The 22,505-nt window shown below is 48.0% G+C and overlaps 1 protein-coding gene across 4 annotated transcripts in view; it reads right to left on the reverse strand.

Moving 5' to 3' along the window:
- Positions 1–4,494: 4,494 nt before the first annotated feature.
- The window catches only part of CCDC39 (coiled-coil domain containing 39), a 66,682-nt gene continuing 48,671 nt past the window's right edge, over positions 4,495–22,505 (reverse strand). For 3 of the 4 annotated variants that reach the window (XM_029076084.2, XM_039913173.1, XM_029076077.2), the window contains 5 exons: positions 21,303–21,409; positions 18,601–18,741; positions 15,316–15,495; positions 5,630–5,715; positions 4,495–4,844 (listed from right to left, as the gene is read on the reverse strand). In XM_029076084.2, the coding sequence (XP_028931917.1) occupies positions 4,688–4,844; positions 5,630–5,715; positions 15,316–15,495; positions 18,601–18,741; positions 21,303–21,409 (671 nt within the window). In that variant the 3' untranslated portion in view covers positions 4,495–4,687. Of the gene's footprint in view, positions 4,845–5,625; positions 5,716–15,315; positions 15,496–18,600; positions 18,742–21,302; positions 21,410–22,505 lie in introns of those variants that run through there. The other variant, XM_029076089.1, reaches the window with a different exon arrangement.

Consider the following 22,505-nt stretch of genomic DNA (forward strand, 5'->3'; position numbering starts at 1 on the left):
TGAACAGAGGTTCAATGCGAGGAGATTGTCTTGGTTCTAGTACCTCATTATTTACCATCCCGTGGTGGATTTCGATGTTGAGTAGCTGAAGGCGTAGAGTACGGACGGCATCCAGGTTATACGGTGGAAGAGAAGCCGCGATGGCGCCGACAGCTCCGAGATCTGTAGTTTGGTGTGGAGCTGAATACCGTGGTAACCACCACGCTGACGGATAACTGTCTTGACTCGTTTTTCTAATTCCATATCTGTCGTTGCGCCTGTTGATCAGTGAGGCTGCCTAAGTGCACCCTTCTGTGATAGTGTTTATTTTTACAATGTAAATGGACGGTTGGCTTTTCAGGGGCAGGCTGGTACGTCACCTCGGGTTTCCTCTACAGACATCACACTGTAATGCCTAGCTGATTCAGCCTGGTAGTTAACAGCCGTGTGAATGTGTCGTTTGGGTGTTCTATGATGGGGTCATCTGAGTTCATCGACTCCGGAATGGCTGTATCGGGCTGCAGGTAATGCTCATTCATTCATTCATTCAATAGTATTTGTTGAGCGCTTACTATATGCAGAGCACTGTACTAAGTGCTTGGAATGTACAATTCGGCAACAGATAGAGACAATCCCTGCCCAGTGATGGGCTTACAGTGTCCCAGAAAGTCTGTTAAGGTGGATGTTTCCTAAAGCTGCAAAAGCCTATTCTTACACTGTTAAATCTACATCTAGGCCTCTTCTAGCACAGTTATGCCGGAAAAGTGAAACTATATTGCCAGGGCGTGTTTGGCCACCTGGCTAACTTGAAATAACTACCAAACCTTGATGAACTTCTCAGGGCAGCCAAATTTGTTAAACAGTTTCCAGAGAACAGATCCAATGACAAAGGTTTAAGAATGGCTTATGAGAACAATGTGACGGTCAAGCGCTTCAGGGCAGTACAACGTAAATCCCTCCTCGTCCCTCCTTCCCAAGCTGTGGTACTTTTTTTTTTTTTCTGGCAAATCAACCATAGAAGTGGTAGCTGTTTCTGCCAGCATATCCGTAGGCATGGGGGGCAGGGACGGAGGGATAGGTTGTCGTGGCAGAAAGTATCCGGGTAGGGGACTGGGCTACTCCGTCCCAACCTGACCCTGTTTCGGTGGCTAGGACTAGGACGTGGAATTACGTGCAGCAAAATGGAGGCAGGATTGTGTTGAATTAGTGCGAGTGACCCTTGTGTCAAAGGGGGTTAGCTGAAAAAAAGAAAAATGCTGGAGGAGACAAGGAAGGGAGGAGTTGAGTTCAATCCACAGAAAAATATGGAATGGGAGAGTGGGAGATGAGAATTGATTTATTTGCAGTGGTTGGAAGAAACATCGGAGCTACTGGGGTATAGGAGGCAGGTGAAATCCCCGAGTTGCAGGTATTGAGGGGTTTGCTCTGACTAAAGAACTGGACAGAAAAGTACAGGATCATTAATAGAAGCATTCCGCTTCCTTCAGTCCTCTCTGCTGCCACTTCGGCCCTTAGACATTCAATAGTATTTTTCATTCATTCATTCATTCAATAGTATTTATTGAGCGGTTACTATGTGCAGAGCACTGTACTAAGCGCTTGGAATGTACAAATTGGTAACAGAGACAGTCCCTGCCCTTTGATGGGCTTACAGTCTAATTGGGGCAGACAGGCAGACAAGAACAATGGCAATAAATAGAATCAAGAACCACATCCTCTGATTTCCACCACCGGTCGCGGGGGTCCTTCTGGAGTCGCATCTCCTCCGGGAAGCCATCCCTCATCTCATTTCATCTCTCCCCTTTCTACACTAAATTCCACACCGCCTGAGCACTGACGTACTCTCGTCCCCACACCCTGTGTGCTGTGCCCTTGTAGTGTGTGGTTTTCTCCTCTAACTTATTTTAGTATCTGTCTCCCTCACTAGATAATAATAATAATCACGGTATTCGTTAAGGACTTACTACATTCCAAGCGCTGTTCTAAGCACTGGGACAGATACAAATCAGGTTGGAGACAGTCCCTGTCCCACATAGGGCTTACAATCTTAATCCTCATTTTACAGATGAGGGAACTGAGGCCCAGAGAAGTGAAGTGACTTGCCCAAGATCACGCAGCAGACCTGTGGCAGAGCCGGAATCAGAACCCATGACCTTCTGACTCCCAGGCCCGTGCCCTATCCACTAAGCCACGCGGTCTCTGTCTCATCAACTCCTCATTCATTCAATCGTATTTACTGAGAGCTGTGTGCAGAGCACTGTACTAAGCACTTGGAATGTACAATTCGGCAACAGATGGAGACAATCCCTGCCCAACAACGGGCTCACAGACTAAAAGGGGGAGACAGACAACAGAACAAAACAAATAGGCATCAATGCCGTCAAGATAGAGTCATAGATATATACATATTATTTATTGAGCGCTTACTATGTGCAGAGACATCACTTAAGCACAGGGATACTACCCCCATCCACCATAGCACTAAAGTACATATCTTCCAATGCTGTTACTTCTTCCTACCTGTAATGGATTGTAGTGTCTGTCAGCCCTACTAGACCGTAAGCTCCTCGAGGGCAGGGAGCGCGTTAGAAACACATTTCTAGGTCGCGTTGCCTAAGGTATGTTTGATTCGATTTTTGGAGTCCCGGGGTACCCTTAATCTGCTCGCCCTCCGTTCAGTTGAAGAGGTTGATTTTCTGACCTGCTGGTGAGATGTGTCCTCTGAATGATAACTGCAGACAGGATCTGAATGACTAGACCTGCCAATCTCCTGATATGGGGAAGTCAGAGTGGGACAAAGATCGAGAAGTAGAATGTTTCTGAAAATTCAAAACCATTAACCTTCATTGTCTCTCCGTCATAGCTGGACAGACAGACCGAGAAGTGGAATATTTCTGAAAACTCAAAATCAGCATCCTCCACGAAGCTCACGATGCTATAATAATCATGATGATGGTATTAGTTAAGCGCTTACTATGTGCAAAGCAGTGTTCTAAGTGCTATGTTCGGGTTCCTCGGGGGGTGAGGGGTCATACCTCCCGCTTCCACCCCCGTTAACCTCGACACCATGTCCCGGCTCCTTGGGTGGGCAGCTGGGAAGAAAAACTGAGTTGGTTCTTTTCTTATGGTCTTTAATTCTTACTACATGCCAAGCACTGTTCTAAATACTAGGGCTCTTTCCTGACCTCTTGGGGGGTTATATCCACCTGAGCCTTCCACTTCAGAGCCCCATACCCTGCCACCGCCGCTCCTCGGGAGACAGAGAGGTGATTGCAAGAGGGATAGAAGCGAGGCTCGCTGGAATATCCCATCTTTCTATTATTTCCAGAGCTCCACCCTGCTGTCGCTAGACCGGTGTAAAGCCCACTTAGACTGCGGCTTCTCGTCACTTCATCCTGGAGGACTTCGCCGCATATGTTGCAAAGCAGCATGGCCCAGTGGACAGAACCTGGGCCTGGGAGTCAGAGGACCTGGCTTCTGATCCTGGCTCTACCACTTGCTTGCTGTGTGACCTTGGGCAAGTCACTTAACTTCTCTGTAAAACGGGGGCTAAATCGTCCTCTCTCCAACTTCATATGAGACAGGAAATAAACTCGCATCTACTCCAGTGCTTAGAACAGTGCTTGACAGTAAACGCTTAGCAAATACCATGAAAGCAAAAGGACAGTAATCCTTTGTGGAACCATTGTGACTCAATTGGACCCTCCCAAGCACTAAGATACAATGCTCAGCACAGAGTAAGGGCTCAAATAATAATGTTGGTATTTATTAAGAGCTTACTATGTGCAGAGCACTGTTCTAAGTGCTGAGGTAGATACAGGGTAATCAGGTTATCCCACGTGAGGCTCACAGTTAATCCTCATTTTACAGATGAGGGAAGTGAGGCACAGAGAAGTGAAGTGACTTGCCCCCAGTCACACAGCAGACAAGTGGCAGAGTCAGGATTCGAACCCATGACCTCTGACTCCCAAGCCCGGGCTCTTTCCACTGAGTCACGCTGCTTCTCATGTGAGACAGGAAATAAACTCGCATCTACTCCAGCACTTAGAACAGTGCTTGACAATAAATGCTTACCAAATACCATGAAAGCAAAAGGACAGTAATCCTTTGTGGAACCCTTGTGACTCAATTGGACCCTCCCAAGCACTAAGATACAATGCTCAGAGTAAGTGCTCAAATAATAATGTTGGTATTTATTAAGCGCTATGTGCAGAGCGCTGTTCTAAGTGCTGAGGTAGATACAGGGTAATCAGGTTATCCCACGTGAGGCTCACAGTTAATCCCCATTTTACAGATGAGGGAAGTGAGGCACAGAGAAGTGAAGTGACTCACCCAGTCACACAGCTGACAAGAGGCAGAGCTGGGAGTCGAACCCATGACCTCTGACTCCTAAGCCCGGGCTCTTTCCACTGAGCCACGGTGGACTGGTTGAATTTCGTAACCCTGTGATTCACTTCAAATCGGTCATTTCTTTTAAGATGCTAAAAAGAAGGTGAATCAGCACAGAACTCCTTCTTGGACTTGTTGCTCTTAAAATTTATTTTTGTCACCTCATTCTGAAACTTCATGCCAAAAAATGATTAATCATTTACACTGTGAAATCAGGATTTCATCAGAATTTTAATCCGTTATATGACTTCCTAAACTGAGGCGGCAGAGTGGCCGCATTATCAGTCGGAATAATTAGTAATGTAACCGTCTACAAGTTCTATCTCCAGCTCTTTTTGCTTTTACCGCTACAGGAGCTACTGCTTGTGGATGGTCGTGAACTAGACTGCGGTGCGCTTGGAGGGGAGATTGCAGGAAAACTGAAGTCCACCACTTTGACCGCAGCAGGTAATGGGGAGCCGAAGCTCTTGGATGACCTGGAAGACGGGGCAGAATTATTCAAAACTATTTAAAATGTGATTTAAAGAAATAATTTCTCCCTTTGGGGAGAAAACTATTAATGAATCGTCACCGTTTGAACTTTACCCTAGCCTCTGGCCTAAACGATGATCCTCTTAATAATATGCATCCTTAAATTTCCCGTCGATTCAATAGGATCCCGGCTGAGAGCAAACAAATCGTTGGTATTGAGCATTTATTTTCTACGTGCAGAGGACCGTATTGAGCGCTGAAGAGCTCACACTGTGGGCAGGGAATGTCTACCAACTCTTTATATTGTACTCTCCCAAGCATTTAATACAGTGCTATGCACATTAATTAGGAGGGTACAACAGATTTGGGAATCATAAGCCTAGAGATGGTAGGGGGAGCCAGTCAATGAGTTTTCCACTGGAGTGGGTGTGGATTGAAAATAAAAGGGGACCAGAGCTGACCCTGGAGGGACCCTCACAGAAGGTAGGAGGCAGAGGAGAAGCCTGTGAAAAAAGGCTGAGCAGGAGCAGCCAGGGAGATAGGAGAGCCAAGAGAAGATCGTGAGTGTCAAAGAAGCCAAGGTTAAACTATGTTTGCAAGGGAATGGGGTGGTCCACAGTGTTGAAGGCAGATCGAGAGGCTGAAGAGGATTTGGATACAATAAATTTCCTTTCTAAGTTTTACTTTATCAAACATGAGCAATTCCAAAAGAACCAAAATACCAAATGTACGGTGAATTGAGAAAAATTGCAATTTGATCCCCAAATGGGAAAAAAGTTAGCATCCTTACCTTGATGATGATGCTGAACTCTCCGAAGGAGATCTAGAAGTTTGACGACCCTTTGTGGAACCAGCTGTCGGAAAGTCTAAACCTGCCTGGAAGTATAACATTACTGCATATGAAAATAATAATTATGGTATTTGTTAAGCGCTTACTATGTGCCAAGTACTGTTCTAAGCGCTGGGGTAGATATAAGGTAATCGGGTTGTTCCACGTGGGGCTCATGGTCTTAATCCCCATTTTGTAGTTAACTTCTCTGTGCCCGTTACCTTAAGTGGCTTGCCCAAAGTCACACAGCAGACAAGTGGCAGAGTCGGGATTAGAGCCCGCGTCCTCTGATTCTGAAGGCCACGCTCTTTCCATTAAGCCACACTGCTTCCCATCCCGACAGGAAGACCCTGGGCCTCTCCCCGCCCCCACACCCACTCCTAGCCAGGGAGACCCTGACCTACAATCTCTTCCCCTCAGCCCCAGCTCCAGCTCGCACACTCTGAGGTCATCACGTAATAATAATAATGTTGGTATTTGTTAAGCGCTTACTATGTGCAGAGCATTGTTCTAAGCGCTGGGGGAGATACAGGGTAATCAGGTTGTCCCACGTGAGGATCATAGTTAATCCCCATTTTACAGATGAGGTAACTGAGGCACAGAGAAGTTAAGTGACTTGCCCACAGTCACACAGCTGACAAGTGGCAGAGCGGGGAGTCAAACCCATGACCTCTGACTCCGAAGCCCAGGCTCTTTCCACTGAGCCACGCTGCTTCCCATCACATTTTGTATCTCATCCTCCTCTGTGTGATGGACTCTAGATTATCTGGCCTAACTTCCAGTTCAGATGAAGTGGAATTGTGAAAAGGGCAGGAGACTCAGTTTTCACTATGCATTTTGGCTAGACCACGGGTAGGGAAGTAGGGAGAACACACCTCGTGCATGCGGACAAGAGCAAATAGGCTTGCTTGGGAGTCATTGCCCAAACAGCTGAAGTGCTGCTTCACCTGAGCCAAGCACTTCCAGGATTTTCCACAACAAGCAAAAACTCCCGGCTCAGAAGCACCCACCCACCAAGCGAATGTGGTGGTGTGGTCTAGTGGATAGAGCACGGGCCTGGGAGTCAGAAGGGCCTGGGTTCTAATCCCGGCTCGGCCAAGTGTCTGCTGTGTGGCCTTAGGCAAGTCGCGTCACTTCTCTGGGCCTCAGTTACCTTATCTGTAAAATGGGGATTAAGACCGTGAGCCCTATGTGGGACAGGGACCGTGTCCAACCTCATGACGTCGTATCTACTCCGGCGCTCAGTATATCGACTGACGGAGCCGAGCGCGAGTGACCCTGCAAAAACTGGAGTCAATTTCTCTGCACAGATCCTTCAACCTGCAGCCGGAGAATGAAGGCGCATCCATCCTGCTGATGAGAAGCACCATCTGTCATCACCACTATCCCAGTAAATGCATGATTATCCAGCTACAAACCATCTTGGGATGTGGCTCAACCGTGCACATCTCAGGCATGCCAATCAGTCATATTTACTGAGCGCTCACTGTGTGCAGCGCACTGTACTGAACGACACTATTCCCTGCCCACAGTGAGATTACAGTCTAGTTTACAAGCCCGAGTCAGAAGGATCTAGCCCACACCTTGAGAGCTGTGGTGCCGAGGAGGGCCGTGAAGTGAGGAAGGTCTGGGATACACGGTCCGGCCCAACGGCACAGCTCTGGCTTCAGACGTTGGGGTTTTGCAGTTGGTGTGCTATGAGCAGCGTGGCTCAGTGGCAAGAGCCCGGGCTTGGGAGTCAGAGGTTATGGGTTCAAATCCCGGCTCTGCCACTTGTCAGCTGTGTGACTGTGGACAAGTCACTTCACTTCTCTGTGCCTCAGTTACCTCATCTGTAAAATGGGGATTAACTGTGAGCCTCATGTGGGACAACCTGATTACCTGTATCTATCCCAGTGCTTAGAACAGTGCTCTGCCCATAGCGCTTAACAAATACCAACATTATTATTATTATATTTCATTCATTCAATAGTATTTATTGAGCGCTTACTATGTGCAGAGCACTGTACTAAGCGCTTGGAATGTACAAATCGGTAACAGATAGAGACAGTCCCTGCCCTTTGACGGGCTTACAGTCTAATCGGAGGGGACGGACAGACAAGAACAATAGCAGTAAATAGAATCAAGGGGATGAACATCTCATTAAAACAATAGCAAATAAATAGAATCAAGGCGATAGCACTTACTGTGCCAAGCACTGTTCTAAGCGCTAGAGTGGAGACAGGGTTATCAGGGTGTCCCCCCGTGGGGCTCACAATCTCGATCCCCATGTTACAGATGGCAAATCACTTCACTTCTCTGTGCCTCAGTTACCTCATTTGTAAAATGGGGATCGAGACTGTGAGCCCCACGGGAGACAGGGATTGTGTCCAACCCAATTTGCTTGTATCCACTCCAGCGCTTAGTACAGTGACTGGCACATAGTAAGTGCTTAACAAATACCAGACTTATTACTATGGAGTAGCCCCCAGGGTGCAGCACATTGCAACCTTGGTTCCTCTGACACTGCCCTCTCCTGTTTCTCCTCATCTCTGTGGGCTTTGTGTCCCTCTCGGCCACTTTCATTTCCTCTTTCTCTGCTTGCCTCCCTCTAACTGGGTGCCCCTCAGGGCTGGGGTTGAGGCTCTCTCTTCTTAATCTTGTAGAGAGGCAGCGTGGCTCAGTGGCAAGAGCCCGGGCTTGGAAGTCAGAGGTCATGGGTTTGAATCCCGGCTCTGCCACTTGCCAGCTGTGTGACTGTGGGCAAGTCACTTCACTTCTCTGTGCCTCAGTTACCCATTGCGCTCCCCTTCTCGATCCTGGGGACATTGTGCTCCCCTTCTCGGCCCCAAGGACATTGTGTCCTCGGGGGACATTGTGTCCCCCTGCTCGGGCCCGGGGACATTGTGCTCCCCAACCGCTCCCCCACTCCGCCCGAGGCGGCCATTTTAGGAAGCCCCCACTCTGCCTGAGGTGGCCATTTTGGGAAGGCCTCACTCCCTCTTCCATCTTGAGGTGATTCATCTCTCCCGCCCCCGCCCCGGGCGACGACGTCCTTGTTCTCACCATGTTACCTTACCTTAGCCGCCGCCTACGGCCGCCACCCACCCCGGACAACCTCAGGGCCCCCCCGCCGCCACAGGGTTATTTGGTCATGAGCTCTGGGACTCTCTCGGCCGCTGGCCGCTTGACTTGGAGTCTGATCGGGTAGGGTCGGCTCGTCCCCCGACCCTGGTCATCGCCTGCTTATTAACACTATTGTAGTGTGCCTTACTGTAGCATGTTGCTATATTTGCGATCTCGCTTTTTATTGTTTATTGTCGTCAGATTTTGAATTTGATCAGGTCGCCCCTTAATCGAGTCTACCCCCGACCCTGGTCATCACCCCTTTTATTAACACGACGATATTGTATCATACTGTATCATGTTGCTATATTAGCACCACTGTACTGTATCATATTGTATCATGTTGCTATATTACCGATTTCGTTTATTACTGTTTATTGTCAGTGCTGCCACCCACCTCTCTGGCCTCGCCATGTCCCTCCCCCCCCCCCCCCCTCCCGCCCCTTCCTATCCTCCCCTTCCCCTTCCCCTTCCCCTCTCTCGCTCAGCTCTTTCCCGCTCTCTCCTCTGTCTCCTCCCCCCCCTCCTCTCTCCCGCCCTAGAACCCCACTTTACCAGCGCTACCCCTCTTCCCCCTCCCCCTACTCTTCCCCCCACCTAACCCCCTCTTCACCCCCTCCCCCCTTCTCTCTTCCCCACCCACGCCCCATCCCAGTCCTCTTGTCCCACCGCCACCCCTCATCCCCCTCTCCTCGTCCAGGGCCCCGCCACCTCCTTCCCATCCAAACCCTCCCCTCCCCCCGCCCTTCCCCCCTCCTCCCCTTGCACCCACAGCTACTTTCAAGTGTGGCCTCTGGAACCCCCGCTCTGTTACAGGCAAGCTACCTTTCATCCATGACCTTTTCCTCTCCCGCTCTCTCCTCCTCCTCGCCCTTTCGGAAACGTGGCTCTCTCCCGAAGACACGGTCTCCGCCGCCGCTCTCTCCAGCGGAGGCCTCTCCTTCTCCCACTCCCCCAGACTCACCGGTAAGGGAGGAGGCGTCGGCTTCCTCCTCTCGCCCCGATTCCGCTTCCGCACTATCCCTCCTCCCCCCTCCCTCTCCTTCCCCTCCTTCGAAGCCCATATCATTCGCCTCTACCACCCACTCCAGTTACTTGTCACCGTCATCTACCGCCCTCCCGGTCCCACCTCCGACTTCTTCAACCACCTTGACCCCTTTCTCACCTTCCTTCTCTCCTTCTCTCTGCCCACTCTGATCCTTGGAGACTTCAACATCCATACGGATGTACCCGACGACTCCTCTGCCGCCCGCCTGCTATCCCTCCTCGACTCTGCCGACCTCCTCCTCCACCATACCGCGCCCACTCACCGACTCGGTCACACCCTCGATCTTGTCATCTCCTACCGCTGCACTATCTCCTCACTCACCAACTCTGAAATCCCTCTCTCGGACCATAACCTTCTCACCTGCCTCATCTCTCACACTCCCTCCCCCTGCAAATCTTCGCTACTGCCCCACAGAGACCTCCGCTCTCTCGATCCCATCCGTCTTTCCAATAGCATCTCGCCTCACCTTGCCGCCCTGTCCTCTCTTTACCACTCTCGACGATCAGGTCTCCGCTCTCAACTCCACCCTCACTACTCATCTCGACTCTCTCGCCCCCCTTTCCCTCCGCCGCTCTCGCGCCACTAACCCACAGCCCTGGATCACCTCCTCCGTCTGCCTCCTACGCTCCTATGCTCGAGCTGCTGAGCGCCGCTGGCGAAAGTCCAAGCACCAAGCCGACCTCACACACTTCAAATTTATCCTTTCCTGCCTTAACTCTGCCCTCTCCTCCGCCAGGCAAAGCTTCTTCTCCTCCCTCATCGACACCCATGCCCGTCACCCCCGCCGATTGTTCCGGACCTTTAACTCTCTCCTTAGGCCCCCTGTTCCTCCCCCTCCCCCATCTCTCACCCCTAATGATCTGGCCACCTATTTCCTCACGAAAATCAACACGATCAGGTCTGAGCTCCCCAAAGTCACCCCTCCGCCTCTCCTCTCCCCCCCAACAACCCCCTCCCCTACTTTCCCATCCTTCCCTGCAGTATCCTCAGAGGAGATCTCCTCCCTCCTCGCAAGTGCCACCCCCTCCACCTGCGCCTCGGACCCCATTCCCTCTCACCTTCTTAAAACCATCGCCCCTGCCCTCCTCCCTTCCTTAACTTCTATTTTTAACCACTCAATCTCCAAGGGCTCCTTCCCCTCTGCCTTCAAACACGCCCACGTCTCCCCCATCCTAAAAAAACCCGCTCTTGACCCCACTTCCCCCTCCAGTTATCGTCCTATCTCCCTACTACCCTTCCTTTCCAAAATCTTAGAACGAGTCGTCTACAATCGATGCCTAGAATTCCTTAACTCCCATTCTCTCCTAGACCCCCTCCAATCTGGCTTCCGTCCCCTCCACTCTACCGAGACTGCTCTCTCTAAGGTCACCCATGACCTCCTTCTTGCCAAATCCAATGGCTCCTACTCCATTCTGATCCTCCTTGACCTCTCTGCTGCCTTTGACACCGTCGACCATCCCCTCCTCCTCCATACCTTATCTCACCTTGGCTTCACGGACTCTGTCCTCTCCTGGTTCTCCTCTTACCTCTCTGGCCGGTCATTCTCGGTCTCCTTCGCTGGAGCCTCCTCCCCCTCCCATCCTTTAACTGTTGGAGTTCCTCAAGGGTCAGTTCTTGGCCCTCTTCTGTTCTCCATTTACACTCACTCCCTCGGTGAACTCATCCGCTCTCACGGCTTTGACTACCATCTCTACGCAGATGACACACAGATCTACATCTCCGCCCCTGTCCTCTCCCCCTCCCTTCAGGCTCGCATCTCCTCCTGCCTCCGGGACGTCTCCACCTGGATGTCGGCCCGCCACCTAAAACTCAACATGAGCAAGACTGAGCTCCTCATCTTCCCTCCCAAGCCCGGTCCGCTCCCAGACTTCTCCATCACCGTGGATGGCACGACCATCCTTCCCGTCCCGCAGGCCCGCAATCTCGGTGTCATCCTTGACTCGTCCCTCTCGTTCACCCCACACATCCTATCCGTTACCAAGACCTGCCGGTTTCACCTCTACAATATCGCCAAGATCCGCCCTTTCCTCTCCACCCAAACGGCTACCTTACTATTACGGGCTCTCGTTATATCCCGGCTAGACTACTGTGTCAGCCTTCTCTCTGACCTCCCTTCCTCCTCTCTCGCCCCGCTCCGGTCTATTCTTCACTCCGCTGCCCGGCTCATCTTCCTGCAGAAACGATCTGGCATGTCACTCCCCTTCTTAAACAACTCCAGTGGTTGCCTATCGACCTCCGCTCCAAACAAAAACTCCTCACTCTAGGCTTCAAGGCTCTCCATCACCTTGCCCCTTCCTACCTCTCCTCCCTTCTCTCTTTCTACGCCCACCCCGCACGCTCCGCTCCTCTGCCGCCCACCTCCTCGCCATCCCTCGGTCTCGCCTATCCCGCCGTCGACCCCTGGGTCACGTCCTCCCGCGGTCCTGGAACGCCCTCCCTCCTCACCTCCGCCAAACTTATTCTCTTTCCCTCTTCAAAACCTTACTTAAAAATCACCTCCTCCAAGAGGCCTTCCCAGACTGAGCTCCTCTTCCCCCTCTACTCCCTCTGCCATCCCCCCTTTACCTCTCCGCAGCTAAAGCCTCATTTTCCCCTTTTCCCTCTGCTCCTCCACCTCTCCCTTCCCATCCCCACAGCACTGTACCCGTCCGCTCAACTGTATATATTTTCGTTACCCTATTTATTTTGTTAATGAATTGTACATCGCCTTGATTCTATTTAGTTGCCATTGTTTTTACGAGATGTTCTTCCCCTTGACGCTGTTTAGTGCCATTGTTCTTGTCTGTCCGTCTCCCCCGATTAGACTGTAAGCCCGTCAAACGGCAGGGACTGTCTCTATCTGTTGCCGACTTGTTCATCCCAAGCGCTTAGTACAGTGCTCTGCACATAGTAAGCGCTCAATAAATACTATTGAATAAAATGGGTGTTAAGACTGTGAGCCTCACGTGGGACACCTGATTACCCTTCTCTACCCCAGTGCTTAGAACAGTGCTCTGCACATAGTAAACACTTAAATACCAATATTATTATTATTATTAATGTAGGGTAGCTCATTTGCTTCCACTGCTTCCACTCCCTCTTTACGTAGCTGACTCCCAGGTGACCTCGTTAGCCCCAACCCCTCTCCTCCTTGGCACATTCACCTTTTCTCCTGCCTCCAGGGCATCTCTGAATGGATCCTGCCAAAACCTCAGGCTCAAATTTGTCCAATTCTGAATGCCTCCTCTCCCCCAAATAAACTCCTCCCCTTAATTTTCCCATCGTTATTGATGCTCTCATTCTTCCTGTCTCTCAAGTTCACCACGCTGAATTATCCTTGACTTCTCCCGCTCGTTCCACCTCCGTATTCAGTCTATCACCAAATCCTGCCTGCTCTTCCTCCACAACACTTCCTCAATCTACCCCTTCGTCTCCATCCAACCTGCCACCGTGGTGGTCCAGACACTTATATCCTGGCTTGACTGTTGCATCACTCTCCTCCCCAACCTCCCTGTCTCTTCCCTGTTCAACCCATACTTCAGTCAGCGATATTTACGGAGTGCGTACTGTGCAGAGCACTGTACTAAGCACTTAGAAGAGCACAATACAAGACTGCAATATAAGAGCACAATATGTCTACCAACATTTAGCATGCGGTAAGCACTCAGTAAATAGCAAAGATTGCTTGAAAGCCTGTGTGAATGTCAAGCTATACCTGGGTTAGTCGCTCCTCATTTTTCATAGCTTCTCTTTCCGCAAACTAACAAATAACCTTTGTTTATAACCAGGGATCCCCCACGACAGCTCTCTTCATTCAGCCCTCTTTTAATGTGATAATGCTCTGGCTTTGTAGCTTGTGCTGCCAAGTTTTCTCTGACTCAAAAACCTCCCCTCTTTCATTTTCCATCTTACCCCCCCACTCCATTTTGAAGTAATTTAATGGAAATAAGATTAAAAATGCATTTCAATAGCTGTTTGATTTCTATTTGTTAATAGAAGATGTAGTCGCCTGACTACTTATTTTGTTGTCTGTCCCCCCTGTTTAAACTGTGAGCCCACTGTTGGGCAGGGATTGTCTCTATCCGTTACCCAATTGTACATTCCAAGTGCTTAATACAGTGCTCTTCACAAAGTAAGCGCTCAATAAATACGATCGAATGAATAAATAGATAAGGTTAAATCTTTAGCGTAAAACTTTTGCATTAGGTGGCAAATAGAACAAAAGCATCATTGAAAATGAATTATTTGTAAAAATGTACTCAGCCAGTGGTATCTATCGAGCGCTTACAGTGTGCAGAGTATTGTACTAAGTGCTTGGGAGAGTACAAGACAACAGAGTTGGTAGATATATTCCCTGCCCCAGGGAGAATGCAGTCCAGAGATATTTTAGGAGTTAAGACATAAAAAGCCTAACATAATATTATTAGGACAAATTTACAGTGCTTTCTAATCCTGATGCATTTGTTGGATCTTTTTACGAAGTTAAGTGGCTTATTGGATAAAACCCAAGCCCGGGAATCAGAGAACCTGGATTCTAATTCAGGCTCTGCTAGTTGCCTGACATCTGCCCTTGGGCAAGTCATTTAACCTCTGTGCCTCATTTTCCTCATCTGTGAAATGGGGATCCAAACCTGTTTTTATCTCTCTCCAATAGACTGCGAGCTATATGACTCTATCCCAGTGCTTGGCACCCAGTAAACACTTAAATACCACAATTATCTTTAACACTCTTTTAAATAATGATTTGGCAGAATATTTGCATAAATTGCACTTCACATTATTTCCAGTGGGGAACTGGGTTTCGTACAGCGCTTTCTCCTAATACTTTTTTCATGAAATCAATTAAGGGTGCTAACTCGGGTGATAGCTGGTCACCGTATGTCAGGTGTTCTGAGATACATCATTTGAGATATACAGATTGACATCTGGGTGTCAGCTAATATGGATGTTTATCCCTTAGTACCACTGATTCTCAGAACTTTCATTTCTGATAATAAGCAGCGTGACCCTAGTGGATAGAGCATAGACCTGGGAGTCAAAAGGACTTGGGTTCTAAACCAAGCTCTGACACTTGTCTGCTGTGTAACCTTGAGCAAGTCACTTCACTTCTCTGTGCCTCAGTGACCTCATCTGTAAAATGGGGATTAAGACAGTGAGCTCCTTGTGGACAGGGACTCTGCCCAACCTGATTAGTTTATACCTACCCCAGCACTTATTACAGCACCTATGCATAGTAAAGTGTATTGATATCCATCTTCCCCCATCTAGACTGTGAGCTTGTTGTGGGCAGGGAATGCCACTGTTTACTGTTGTACTTTCCTGAGCGCTTAGTACAGTGCTCTCCAAACAGCAAGCGCTCAATAAATTTGACTTACTGTCTAAAATATAATTCCCATTTTTCTATGTAAAATCAGATTTGCTTTTACTGATTCAATTGGCACTGACTTTTCCAAACCTGCATTCCAGTAAAAATCAAGCGACATCACTAACTGAAAACATTACCACATGGAATTACCTGTTGAAAGTATGTTTGAAGGATTACAAGTAAATTAGGATTTTCTTCTATGATGTCAAGTAACATTTTGTCAAGAGATTTAATAAAATCGTTCAATTCACGAAGACTGATGTCTTGCTCTTCTTTTGTTTCATCCTTAGTTTTTTTTGAAAAGCGAATTTCTTTGGAGAGTCTGGAACACTGACGAAAAATAAAGTTACTATAATTCTTCAAAGGCGATAGGTCATTTGGTTGTATCTGAGTGCTTATTATGTGCAGAATACTTTTAATAATAATAATAATGATGTTGGTATTTGTTAAGCGCTTACTATGTGCAGAGCACTGTTCTAAGCGCTGGGTAGATACAGGGTAATCAGGTTGTCCCATGTGAGGCTCACAGTTAATCCCCATTTTACAGATGAGGTAACTGAGGCACAGAGAAGTTAAGTGACTTGTCCACAGTCACACAGCTGACAAGTGTACATTCCAAGCGCTTAGTACAGTGCTCTGCACATAGTAAGAGCTCAATAAATACTATTGAATGAACACTGTACTAAATGCCTGGGAGAGTACAATATAACAGAGTTGGTAGATGCTCACTGTGGGCAGGGAATGTGTCTGTTATACTCTCCCATGTGCTTAGTATAGTGCTCTACACACAGTAAGCGCTCAGTAAATATGATTGACTGACATGTTCTCTGCCCATAAAGAGCTTGCAGCCTAAAGAGTGCGATAGATATTAATAGAAATTACTATGTGAAACTGAAGGAGGGGTGAATAAAGGGTGCAAATCCACGTGCAAGGGCAAAGCCGAAGGGAGTGGGGGGAAAAAGGGAAACAAGATCTTAGTGGGGGAAGGAAATGTTAAAAAGCCTTCAGTAGGACTTGACAATGGGGAGAGCGGTCGTCTGTCGGATATGAAGGAGGACAGCGTTCCAGGCAAGAAGCAGGACATGGGCGAGGGGTCGACAGAGAGACGAGATCAAAGTACAGTGAGTAGGCTGGCAGTAGAGGAGTGTAATGTGTGGGCTGGGTTGTAGGAGAGCAGTGAGGTAAGGAAGGAGGGGGCAAGGTGATTGAGTGCTTTAAAGCTGATGGTAAGGAGTTTCCATTAGATATGGAGTGTGGTGGGCAACCGCTAGAAGTTCCTGAGGTGTGGGGATGATCCGAGTACCAGAGTGAAGTGTGGACTGGAATGAGGAGAGATAGGAGGCAGGGAGGTCAGCAAGGAGGCTGATGCAGTAATCAAGGTCGGATAGGATAAGTGGTTAGATTAGCAGTTTGGATGGAGAGGAAAGGGTGGATTTTAGCGGTGTCGTGAGATTGAGTATGTAGGTGGAAAGAGAGAGGAGTCTATGCCAAAGTTATGGGTTGATGAGACAGGGAGGATGCTGGTGGTGTCTACAGTGATGGGAAAGTCAGGGGGAGGACAGTTTTTGGGTGGGAGGACGAGTTCTGCTTTGGACATGTTAAATTTGAGGTGTCGGTGGGACATTCAGGTAGAGATGTCCTGGAGGCAGGGGGAGATACGAGTCTGCAGAGAGAAGGAGAGTGATCGGGGCTGGAGATGTAGATTTGGGTATCATGCATAGAGGTGGTAGTTGAAGCCATGGGAGTAAATGAGTTCTCCAAGGGAGTGGGTGTAGATGGAGGATAGAAAGGGGCCCAGGACTGAGCCTCGAGGGACTCCCACAGTTAGGGGGTGGGAGGCAGAGGAGGGGCCTGCGAAAGAGACTGAGAATGATAGGCCAAAGAGATAGGAGGGGAACCAGGAGAGGACAGTGAAGCCAAGGTTGGATAATGTTAGGAGAAGGGGGTAATGTACGGTGTCAAAGGCAGCTGAGAAGTTGAGGAAGATTAGAATAAAAACTGTGGGGTTTGGCAAAAAGATGGTTGGTGACCTTTAGGAGTGCCGTTTCTGTGGAATGAAGGGGGCAGAACTCGATTGGAGGGGATCAAGGAGAGAACTGGAAGAAAGGAAATTGAGGCAGTGGGTTTAGACAACTCGCTTAAGGAGTTTGGAGAAGAATGGTGAGGAGAGAGATGGGGCCATAACTGGAGGGAGCCGTTGGGTGAAGGCAGGGCTTTTTTAGGATAGGGGAGATTTGAGCATGTTGGAAAGCAGTGGGAAAAAAAGCCACTGGACAGTGAACAGTTGAAGATGGTGGTCAACGAAGGAAGGGGGCAAGTGCTTTGATAAGGTGGGAGGAGATGGGGTCGGAGGTGCTGGTGGAGCGGGTGGATTTTGAGAGGAGGCAGGAGATCTCGTAAGAGACTGCTGGAAAATATGGGAGAGTCGAAGAAGGGGCAGGAGGAGGAAAGGACTGGACGGGGGCAGGGGAGATTTTAGGGCGATCTCACCTCGGTAAAGTACCTGACGAGGTCATTAGGGGCAAAAGATGGGGGAGGCGGTGCGACACGGATATGAGGCGGGAATTAAACATCAAAAAGAAGTAGCGAGGCCAACGGGCATGGGTGTCGATAAGGATGGAGAAATCATGTTGCTCGGCAGAGGAGAGGACAGAGTTAAAGCATGAATTTGAGGTGGACACGGACAAGTCCTGCTTTCTCAATTTCCTGCATCAGTGCTCTGAGGGTCATACACAGGAGCAAAGGAAGCGGACTGTGCAGGCGATCCAGGATGGCGGGTTGCCACCTTACTACATTGGCGAAGGGATAGGGGAGCGAGTCAATTGAGTTAAGTACAGGGGGTGTTGAGGATGTTGATTTGGTTGTCAAGGAAAAGAAGTTTGGGTAGGAGGACTAAATGGGGCCCAATGACTTGAATAAATTGAGTGGGGTCTCTGTGGGGGAACAGGACAGATTTTCAGGGAGGAGGTGAGTGAGAAAGCAAGCCGGTGAGGAGGTTGTGGTGGGATAGAGGGATTTCAGAGACGGTGATTAATAATAATAATAATGTTGGCATTTGTTAAGCGCTTACTATGTACAAAGCACTGTTCTAAGTGCTGGGGAGGATACAAGGTGATCAGGTTGTCCCATGTATAGCTGATGAGATTAAGTGCAGGACCAACTTGGTGAGCGGGTGAAATGGGGTGGAGCAGGAGGTCGGCGGAGTTAGGGAGTGATAGCAAGCGGGCAGTGGAAGGGGCATCGGGAACGACCGGGTGGACGCTGAAGTCCCCAAGGATCAATGTTTGAATGGGAAAGAGAGAAGAAATCAAGAGATCAAAACAGTTGAGAAACTGGAGGTGGAGCCCAGTACATATATAATCTAGATGAGTGAATCACTGTAATGGAAAACATAAGCAGTGCAAAAACACTAAGCCAATTAAAAAATCATAATACCTGTTTCCTGACTCTCTCTAATTTTGTCTTCTGTTCATCTATTTCTTTTTTTAGTTGAATAGTATAAGCCTGCTTCTCTTTAATTTTTTCTCTGCAGGCGTTTGTTTCTTTTGTGATGATTTCTAAGGTGTTTTCCATGCTCTGTAGGAAAATGAAACAGATATACATATATGTGTTTATACATACATCCATAAATACACTCACATAGATCAACCTTGAATGTAGACACTTGCTTAGGTTAAATGTGGATCAATTCCATGTGAGTACGAAGACAAACTTTTGCTTTCATTTTTCTTCTATTTGCAAAGCAGGTGAGAAAAATTCTTGTGCCCTGGAAAGTTTTATACTAATCTAGGCGGCCACAAAATTAGATATGTTTGAAAAGCATTTTGAATTAACAAGAATTACTTACTATATTAGGATGAGGGCCACACCCAAGAAGACACACAAATGGCTGGGTGAGCAGCGTGGCTCAGTGGAAAGAGCCTGGGCTTGGGAGTCAGAGGTCGTGGGTTCGAATCCCTGCTCTACCACTTGTCAACTTTGTGACTGTGGGCAAGTCAGTGTGGCTCAGTGGAAGAGCCTGGGCTTGGGATTCAGAGGTCGTGGGTTATAATCCCGGCTTTGCCACTTGTCTGCTGTGTGACTTTGGGCAAGTCACTTCACTTCTCTGTGCCTCAGTTACCTCATCTGGAAAATGGGGATTAAGAATGTGAGACCCATGTGGGACAACCTGATTACCTGGTATCTACCCCAGCGCTTAGAATAGTGCTTATCACAGAGTAAGTGCTTAACAAATTCCATCATTATTTTTATGAAGTGGGGTCCATTCGGAGAGTAGGCGGCAGGAGGATAAACAATATGGTAAACAATAACTGGAAAACAAAGAGCAAGGCGACCACAGTCAACAATTTAAGGACACAGGATGACCATGCCTCAGAAAACATTGAACAGTAATAATGATTATTCTGGTATTTGTTAATCGCTTACTATGTACCAGGCACTGTTCATTCAATAGTATTTATTGAGCACTTACTATGTGCAGAGCACTGTACTACTGTTCTAAGCGCCGGGGTCGATACAAGCAAATCGGGTTGGACACAGGCCTTGTTCTATGTAAGACAGCCTCAACCCCCATTTTACAGATGAGGGAACTGAGGCACAGAGAAGTGAAGTGACTTGTCCAAGGTCACAGAGCAGATAAGTGACAGAGCCGGGATTAGAACCCATGACTTTCCGACTCCCAGGTCTGTGCTCTATCCACTATGCCAAGTTGCTTCTCACCGACAGCTAGGAATTAATTACTGCAAAGAGACCAGGCGAGCACACTGCAATCAGGAAAGACTGTAAGCTCATGGTGGACAGGGAATATGTCAATTTATTGTCATATCGTACTCTTCAAAGGGCTCAGTACGAAGCAGCGTGGTTTGGGAGTCAGAGGTCATGGGTTCAAATCCCTGGTCTGTCACTCGTCAGCTGTGTGATTGGGCAAGTCATTTAACTTCTCTGTGCCTTTGTTACCTCATCTATAAAATGGGGATTAAGATTGTGAGCCTCACATGGGACAACCTGATTACCCTGTATCTACCCCAGCGCTTAGAACAGTGCTCTGCACATAGTAAGCGCTTAACAAATACCAACATTATTACAGTGCTCTGCACACAGAAAGTGCTCAAAAAGTATGGCTGACTGACTGACTGAAATGGTGGCCGTATTGGAGTGGAAGCACCATGAGAATTATACAACATGGAAGCGAAAGTGAAAAAGTGCCAAAGAGCTACCAATACCAAACCTGAAAGTAAGCCCATCAAAGGTGGCCCTTGGTCACCGCACAGTGGGACCAGGATGAGGGGTTCTGCAATGGCTTTTTCAGCAATACACACCACCCACAGATGGGTGATTTTTCTTCAAGCCTATCTCCAACTATGAAGGATGATTAACCACATTCAACTAGGTAATCATCACCTACTCTACTTAAGCTTCCAAAAAATTCCATAATCTGCTTGCCAATCCCTATCCCTTATCTCAAGACTGAACCAAAATGGATCATTTAAAAAAAAAAGTCTAATTGACAAAATAATCTTTAGGATATCAAGCATGAGAAGTTCTATTATTTTGGTATTCAACGTGGGGAAATTTGAGCACATGACAAAATTTGAGCCTGTGTTTCTCCCAGCCTATTATTAATAATAACAATAACAAGAATAATAAATTGTGGTATTTGTTAATTCATCCAATCTTATTTATTGAGCACTGACTGTGCTCAGAGCACTGTACTAAGCGTTTGGAAAGTACTATTTGTTAAGCACTTCGTATGGGCCAGGAACTGTATTAAGCGCTGGGGTTGATACAAACAAATCGGGTTGGACTCACTCCCTGTCCCACCTAGGACTCACAATCTTAATCTCCAGTTTACAGATAAGGGAACTGTGGCCTCTGAGAAGTGAAATGACTTGCCCAAGGTCACACAGCAGACAAGTGGTAGAGCTGGGATTAGAACCTAGGTCCTTCTGACTCCCAGGCCTTTGCTCTATCCACTAGACTGCTTCATGTCATGAAAATGAGGTACGTTTATCTGTGTCTTTGGCAAATGCTCTACTTTTACAACTACATAATTGTGCTTTCTCGAAAGTAAAGTATAGATATTATTTGTCATTTATTAAGTGGGCCAAATCTTGTGATAAATATCGTGTGATGTATACCTGGATATCTTCTTGAAGTTCCCTGACTTTGCTTCGTTTGTATCTGTATTTTTCATTGGCTGCTCTTTTTTGTTCTTCCAGATGAAGCTTTTGCTCATATTCTTCACCTACAATTCAAATATTCCACCCAATCATGAAGATAGAAGGAATCTCTTATCCAGTCTCGACACTACACAAAAATGCCTGGGCACACCCAAGACAAAATGTTTATCAGGGCCAGATTTACTCAAGCGTTGACAGGGACTAAACCTGGGGATTCTAGACTATAAGCTCATCTCTACATCGTAAACTCATTTTTTTTTTTTGCAGGGGGGATAGTGGAGAGGGCTATGGTATTTGTTAAGCGCTTATGTGCCAGGCACTGTACTAAGCACTGGGATAGATGCAAATTAATCAGTTTGGACACAGTCCTTGTCCCACATGGAGCTCACAGTCTTAATCCCCATTTTCCAGATGAGGTAACTGAGGCACAGAGAAGTTAAGTGACTTACCCAAGATCGTCGAGGGCAGGGAATGTGACTACCAAAATACAATCACTTATCCTGTCCCGTCTAGATTACTGCATCAGCCTCTTTGCTGACCTCTCAACCTCCTGCCTCTCTCCTCTCCTATCTATACTTCACTCCACTGCCCAGATCATCTTTCTACAGAAACGTTCAGGACATAATCACCCCCTCTTCAAAAATCTCCAATGGTTGCCTATCAACCTCCATATCAAACAAAAACTTCTCACCATTGGCTTTAAAGCTCTCCATCACCTTGCCCCCTCCTATCTCACCTCACTTCTCTCCTTCTACATCCCAGTCTGCATACTTTGGTCTTCTGGTGCTAACCTTCTCACTATGCCTCCATCTCACCTGTCCCACCGCTGACCCCCCGGCTCACATCCTACCTCTGGCCTGGAACGCCCTCCCTCCTCAAATCCGCAAGACAATCATTCTCCCCCGCTTCAAAGCCTTACTGAAGGCCCGTCTCCTCCAAGAGGCCTTCCCAGATTTAGCCCCACTTTTCTTCATCTCCTACTCCTTTCTGGGTCACCCTGACTGCTCCTTTTGCTCTTCCCCTTCTCCCCACCCACAGCACTTATGCATATATCTGTCATTTTCTTTATTTGTACTGATGTCTGTCTCTCCACTTCTAGACTGTGAGCTCATTGTGGGCAGGGATTGTCACTGTTTATTGCTGCACTGTACTTTCCCAAGC

Source organism: Ornithorhynchus anatinus, chromosome 1, assembly GCF_004115215.2.
Source record: "Ornithorhynchus anatinus isolate Pmale09 chromosome 1, mOrnAna1.pri.v4, whole genome shotgun sequence".
Classification (NCBI taxonomy): Eukaryota; Metazoa; Chordata; class Mammalia; order Monotremata; family Ornithorhynchidae; genus Ornithorhynchus; species Ornithorhynchus anatinus.